The 7,559-nt window shown below is 46.2% G+C and overlaps 1 protein-coding gene across 1 annotated transcript; it reads right to left on the reverse strand.

Moving 5' to 3' along the window:
- Nucleotides 1–4,693: 4,693 nt before the first annotated feature.
- CRCT1 (cysteine rich C-terminal 1) lies at nt 4,694–6,099 on the reverse strand. The gene has a single exon (XM_003817219.6). The coding sequence runs from the start codon at nt 5,369–5,371 to the stop codon at nt 5,057–5,059; it is 315 nt and encodes a 104-aa protein (XP_003817267.1). The 5' UTR covers nt 5,372–6,099; the 3' UTR covers nt 4,694–5,056.
- Between the last annotated feature and the right edge of the window lie 1,460 nt (nt 6,100–7,559).

The raw sequence follows: 7,559 nt of genomic DNA on the forward strand, positions 1-7,559 counted from the left end.
AGGAAGACCCTGACTGGTTGACATTCTTTAGCTTCTGCATTCTTGCATTGTGCTGGTTCCCTTCTGCCCAGATTCCTAGAACATAAGACTTTAAAGTAACCTTATATGAATTGTTGAGGCCAAATATCTGAGTAATTTCTCTGGCTTCATCATCTTTGCCCCCTTCGATCGGAATTCAACTTACTCCTTTCTGCTTCGTTTCTCCCTCAACTCAAGTCTTGGGCACTCTGTCTTGCTGTTTTATTTATTGACTTACTCAACACATATTCACTGAGTGCCTTTACTTGCCTAGGTCTCTGTTCTTTGCACTGAGGTTGCTGCAATGAACAAGACAGACCAAGTCTATTTTCTCATAACCTTCACTGCAGAAATAGGACTGCATTCATTCCCAAAGATTTGACTCCAAGCTGCATAAGGCTTATTACCATTTATCTTAATTGTGTTTATGTCAATGTTCAAGGATTCTGAGTCTGAAGTTCCAGCCCCACATCACTGTCACATGGTCATGTCCTGCCAGCACGTCAAACCCAACACATCTTGGACCAAACTTACCTCTCCTCCTCACACTAGTTCTTTCTTCTGACTTCTCTATTTTGTCAATGCTGTCATCATTTCCCAGGCACAAGGCACAAAACCTCAGAGATACCCCAGTTGCTTCCTCTTTCTCAACCCCAATACATCACCTGATTCTATCCCTCTTCCTTCTGGACAAATGCTTTTCACAACAGTCATTTCCTTTTTGTAATGACTGCCATGTGCCAGGTTCAGATCTTCATTTCATGCCTGGGCCATTGCACCTGCTCACAGAGGTAATCTCTCCATTAACTTCCTCTTCTGGAGCACCTTAATCATTGCTGCCTAATTAATCTTAGGGTCATGTCAGAGAGTACTCTAGATGTTATATAAACCAACTTTTATCTCTCTAATGTACTTCTTTCAAAGCCATTTTCCTACCACCACACTCCACAAATATGATATAGTTGAAACTCCTTGATTTGGCACTCCAAACCATCCATGATCTGGCCTCCTGTCTCCTTCTCTGAAGATGTGTCCTCAGGGTCTTTCAATATAAACACCACTCCCTTGAGACCCCTTTCTCCTCCCCTAGTCCAAGCTTGAGACTACTCCCCTCTTTCCCAGAAATGCAGACTGTAGCACAATGTTCAGAACATTGACTTCAGAGGCAAATGTCTCCAGTACAAAACCTTGTTCTTCCTATTACAAGCTGGGAAATCCTAGGATGGCTACCTAACAGCTCTATCTTTCAGTTTTCTTAACAAAATGTGGGGAAAACTTGTCTTGTAGGAGAGTTGTGAGGATCCAATGAAATAATGCCAACCTCATGGCACACGATCAATCACACTAGCAAATCTGTCTGCCAAGAAACTGGAATTCCAAGTTACTTTCCTAGTAGTGAAACTGTCTGGTGGAGGCAACATAACTGAAAACACACCTCAAACACCTGCAGCCCTAGGCTGCCATGGATGCAGGAACCCTGTAACCATGGGCTTCCCTGCTCTGTGTCATAACTCCTATTTCTCCTGCTCAAATAACATGTCTTCAGAGAGGCCTGGCCTAGCTCCATCTAAAATCCCCATACACCTCTAGTTAATGTTTATACCTTTATTTTCTTTGTTTTCATCACAACACTTTTCACGGTGTGAAATAATCTGACTTCCTTGCTCACTTTCTTGTCTGTCTTCACTCTAGAAATTGAGGTCCACGCCAGCAGGGCCTTGGTCTTATTTCTGGTTCTGTCCCAGAACCATAAACAGTGTCTGATGGAGTTGAACAGATACATAAATGAATGAATCTCTGCCCGTCTGATGTGTTTCCATCCTTCACACCCAGCCCAGATCCTTCTTCCCATGAAGGCTTATAAATAATCCAGTCCACAGTAACTTGCCCTCATTCAAAGTCATATCACAATGCCTCATCTAAACTCAGTTGAATCCCTAGAGCAGTTGCCTATGCCATGTTCTGCTTGTGACATTTTTTGCATTTCAGATCTGAGTTATCATTTATATCTTGTATTTTTATTTACCATAGTTTCTGAATCAGACTATAAACTCCTTGAGGTCCAGAAATGCTTTGTATATCTCTATGGAATTCTTTAGCACAATGCCTTACACATTATGCACTAATAAACAATCATTTATTTATAGACCTTTAATATGTACCTGGCATGATACTAGGGATGCAATAGTGAATACAGCACTGTCTCTAAGTAATCAACTGGGTGCCATTATTCAATTATTTCAGTGAATATTCAGAAGTGGCTATTGGCCTTCTTAGAGGGCATTAGAAGGCCTGGTCCAGACAGAGACCACACGTATCAGCTGGATAACCTCAGGTGGGTTGTTTAAACTGTAGGAGTCCCTCCCTGATCTGTTAAACAGAGATGGTAATACTTATGTTACAGAATTATGAAAGAGATAATATATGTGGAAACGCCTCATAAACACTAAATGCTACATAAATATCAGTTGTTATTATTACCAGTATAATAATATAATTTAAGCTGAAATTGGAGCCAACATGAATAAAATATATTTAACAATAATGTCCATTTATTCCAGAGATAATACGAAACCTGATTCTGCCTGTCACGTGTACCAGGTGACAGACAACCTCTGAGTAGGACTTCACTTTGCCAAATTTCCCACAGGCTCAGCATCCACCACCATCACCTCACAGAGAGTGCCTGGGCCACACATACAGCTTTACCTACTGCTGGAAATCAGAAAAGCCTGAAGGACTATGAGCAGAGAGCTCTAGACATTCCAAAGTCGCTTGCTAGATTTCTAAAATGAAACTATTCTTAAAATACTCAAATGTCTCTCATCAAAGTCCATGTGTGCTGACCTGCTGGGTTTCAGCAGCATGTGGGCCTGGAGGTACCACCACCATCAGGGCCAGCCATTTGACATGAGACCCAAATGCCTGGTGTACAGGGCATGTGCTCCTATTTGGACTCTAATATCTCTCCGTGAGTCACCACCTCTCTTTCCCAGAGCTCAGGCCTCAGCTTCCTGCTCCAGGTTGAGCCCTCACCCTCAGATTAGCTTCGTAGTGTGTCTGTTCTGAGTCAGGCAGTTCTTCCTTCCCACCCGCTGCCCACCAAGTCCCAGGGCTTGCTGTTTCAGCACACATTACTAGTGTGGGGAGGCAGGTCCACGGGTGATATTATCTGTTTGTAAACAGCTTCCACAAATCACCTCCCACTGGAAATCACAGAATCTCAGACATGGAAGGAAGGGCCACTCCCAGACAGAGCAGGACTGCCCTCCAGAGCCTCCCTGGCAAGGGGTCATTTGGCCACAAGGTCAAACATCCTGGATGAATCAGTAGAGCATTTCCAACCTCACCTTTGAGCAGACACCCTCAGCCGCCAGCTGCTGGGTGGATGCCATGACAGAGCTCCCCACTCATTGGGTCACCAAGGGAGCAGCAGCCAAGAAGCCGAGCTGCAATTTTCTGAGAGCCTGGGTGTGTCCAGAGACCCGAGTGTCCCTTCCCTGTGTGGTGGTGATTTCTAAGACAGTAGAGCATGACTCTTTGAGTGTGAGGGCATGACTTTGGAGTCACACAGGTTCCAGTTTCAATCTCATCTCCCTCACTCAAGGGGACATTCACTAGCTCTGTGATTTCAGCCAAATCACTGGAACTGTCTAAACCCATGTGCTCACATATAAAAAGTGGGGAAGTGAATGTCTGTATTTTTAGATTACTGTGAGGATTAAGTGAGATAATATAGGTAAAGTGCCTTGACTTGTGCCTGAAATATAGTGCCAAATAAATGGTAACTAGTGTTACTACTATTATTACCATGATTATCTCTTCCTTCTGAACCCAGCAGACACCATGCAGAGGATATTGTTCTCCTGTTTCCTCGTGCCTGAAATGAGTGGATAAAATCTGTGCCCACAGGGATAGGTTTCTGACCTATGCAAGATGACCCATCCATTGCCACTGCCACAGCCACCATCTCTAAAGAATGAGATCCCCATGTTTCCGAGCACACATGCTGCACCACAGAGACTCCCAGAAACCCATGGCTCTTGGTCCTGCTTCAGCTGCACAAATGAGACCTGGAGAGGGCAGCTCCCAGTTTCCTGGAAGGCTCATCTTAGGAAAAATTTCCTCCCCAGCAAGCAAAGCAGTAGGTCAATGAACTTCCATGCCAAAAATAAAAAATAAAATAAGACATAAAACTAAAAAAAAAAAAAAAAAAAAAAAAAAGACAGCTGGCTTGATTCCAAAGCCCCAAAGAGTTGCCAAAACAAACTTTTACCACACAGCTGCCTGGACCTGGTGGTCAGGAGGAGCACCCCAGTGGTAAGGCTTGGGAAGCCCAGGTGAGAACTCAGCAGAGCAATGAAGCCCTTGAATCAGACGTCCTGTCTTCTTTATCATGCGCCAGCTGGGTGACTTTGAACAAATTACTTAACCTCAGTTTCTCTTCTGTAAAATGGGTGTAATAGCACTCTCCTACGCAAGTCATTATGAGAATCAGATTGTGCCACATAAAGTCCTGAGAATATTCAAGGACTTTGTCGCATAAAATCCTTAAAATACTCGAAACAGTCGATATGTGATCGCTGCTATCATAATTAACTATCAGAAAGCCACCTTCTTGTTCAGGCATGAATTATATAGTATTCTGCCTTTCACAAACATTTCAAGCCTTTCTACCTGGGTGGGGAAACGAATGAAGAACAAATAAAAGGTGTTCTCAGGAGGTAGAAGTTTATTATGACATCTTCAAAAGACAATCAAATCAATAGGCATTTACTGAGCACCTGTTGTGTGCAAACCCGTGAAGACAGTAGGGTCCAGTGTCCCACGCATGGCTCTCGAATCCCCGGGGAGAAAAATCACATCGGGGTCAGGGAGTTTTGCGTGGCTGAGAACAAAGTGGGTTTCTGAACATCAAAGTGCAATTCGCTTTACGGGGCAAACTCCGAGGCCCAGCCCCGCGTGGGAGCCGCAGCGGGGCGGGCCAGCTCTGGGCTGGGCGGGTTTCTCTAGCGCAGCGCTGGGAGTTGCGGGCCTCTCAGCAGCCGGAGCAGCATCCTGAGCTCTGGTTGTTGGAGCGCTGGGACCTCTGGCTGCCGCCCCCGCAGCAGCAGCAACCACTACTCCGCTGTCGGCGGCGTCTCCTTGGGAAGCAGCAGCAACTGGTGGAGCTGGAGCCGCAGCAGCCTGAGTCGCCGCAGCAGCCCCTGCCGGAGCCGCAGCAGCCGCCGCCGCAGCAAGAGGAGGAGGAGGCGGGCGCAGGCGTGGGCGCCGGGGCGGGACACGGAGCGGGGCCCTGGGACGACCCCTTGGAAAAACCTTTGGCGGAAACAGCGCTCTGTTGAGAGGACATCGCGGAGCTCCTCACGACAAACCTGGAAGAAAGGCAGCCTTTCAAAGGCGAGCCGGCTTTTTCTTTCCACCAGTGGAACTCTGTCTGGGCTTTTGAGATTCGGCTTAGCGTACAAGTCAGCCTGGCCTGGGACAAGGAGGGAAAAGCACCCAGAAAGAGCGGACGCAAAGAAGCAAATCCAAGCAGGTGTTTCCAGTGAGTTAAACATGCTCAGAGCAGGACACAATCTATGCAATGAATCAATGCATTTCCATTTTCTCTGACTAGAAGACTGCTCAAGTTCTCCACAGTGGAAAATAAACAGCACACTGCGGCAACTTATCTGTATGATCCAGTCCAAAATCTCCACTTGGCTTTTTTCTTGTCCCTAATTTTACTTTCCTACCGACCTTCGATTGTATCTTCCTAGTTACTACACCCCCATCAGTTAGAAAACACCCAGGTCCAACAGGCGGTCCCACCTGCTGGGTCTAAATAATCCACAGTCCAGAAGCATGTCCTGATCATTCTTTCTTGCCTACGCCTCTCATGCCCCACAACCATGTGGGAAAGGAGAGTTGTGCCAATATAAATAACCCCATCCAGGGAGCTGAAAGACCTGGGTTCTAGTCACAGCTCTTCTGCGGACTTGCTGTGTACCCTTGCAAAAACCACCTCCTATGTTGCCTTTATGTCCTCATTAGTACCTTAAAAGGTTGGCTCACTAGAAGCGTAGGTGCCTTGCGGGACACCCCTTCCACATCTATCTGCTGCCTGTGTTCTGTTTGCTCCTCCCCTGTGCCCTCAACTCATCCCACCCTCTCCCCCAGACCCTGCTAGGAGACTTACCAGACCCTGGCTCCACTGAAAGACTCACTACGTTCTCCAACTGGAATGGGCCACCTGCTAGGCAGTGGATTGAGCAGCGTCCAGCCAGAGAACCTTTTTATAAGAAGTATTCAGGTTCAGGCTCTTGGGAGGGGCCCATTTCCCAACAGACATGCTCAGCTGACACTCACATCCCAGAGACATTCATCACTCAGGTAGCATTGTAGGTGGTGCATGTGGGCATCTAAGTCACTTCACAGAGGTGCCAGGATTGCTATGGCATGTTTACTTTCCAAACAAGGCACTGTTTGTACCTGGGAGGCTGTGTGTATGCTAAGAGAGGGCATGGGGCTCAAATGCAGGGAGGTCTGGAACCCCTTGTGCCCTTGTCTTCAATGTACACACACACACACACACACACAAACACACAGACAGCTCCACTTGCCCACACATCCATTCCTATGTAGTCATCTACTTGGTAGGTGGTAGTTCACCTATTTTTATCTTGATTCTCATCTCTCTGGCTCTTGGTCCTTGGCTCCCCAGGGCAGACCACAAGCTATGCGATAAGCCTGCTGGGTTTCATCCATATGCTTCAAGATGCAGTGAGTGAAGATGATGACGGGGATGCACCTGTGGGAACCCCAGGGGTGATTTCTCTGTGTCACTGGAGACAGGAAGAAAAACCTAGGCAAAGTTAAGGAACCATAAGACCAGAAAAGTTGTGAATGTAGTCAGGTTGCCATATCCCCATAATACAGCATGGTATGACAAAGAGAAAAATGTGTGCAGGACAGTGGCCCAATTGCAAAAAGGCAAGTCAGCCTGGGGGACTCCTGCTTCTTATCCCACCCCCAACCACCAATCTGCCTTTGAAGATAAGTTCTCCCTAGGGCCACTGCCCAGTGCAAAAGAAAATGGGAAAGGAAGAAGGGAGGGAGGGAAAGAAGAAAAAAAAGGGAAAGAAAGAAAGAAAGTTCTTTCCAAAGGTCCAAAGTGTTCATGATAGATAGTGTTTTTAGAATAACTAATTTTTAAGAATTGGAGGATACTTTGGCAGTCAACTTCAGAACTGCTTCTTAATCAAATTGCCCACAGTTGTGAATGTGAACTAAGTCCAAGACTAAGAATTCAAGAATTAAGGATGAGAGACAGGTTTGGGGGCGAGTGAGCTGGGAGTGGCTCGAGGGACTAGGCAAGGAAAGATAAGTCACAAAAGATACCAGTTTCATTTAACATGGATTTAGAGCCTGATTAACAGGTTGCCAGTTCCTAGAGCACCTGTTGGTGAGTATAGGTGAGACATTCCAAAAAGTAAAGTCAATATTAGAACAGAGAAGGAAGTAATGAAATAACAAGACAGAGGCAGGATCTCCTCTGG

Source organism: Pan paniscus, chromosome 1, assembly GCF_029289425.2.
Source record: "Pan paniscus chromosome 1, NHGRI_mPanPan1-v2.0_pri, whole genome shotgun sequence".
Taxonomy (NCBI): Eukaryota; Metazoa; Chordata; class Mammalia; order Primates; family Hominidae; genus Pan; species Pan paniscus.

Excerpts from the sequence above, each read along its gene's own strand:
- CRCT1 (XM_003817219.6), bottom strand. The coding sequence starts at position 5,371 with ATGTCCTCTCAACAGAGCGCTGTTTCCGCCAAAGGTTTTTCCAAGGGG.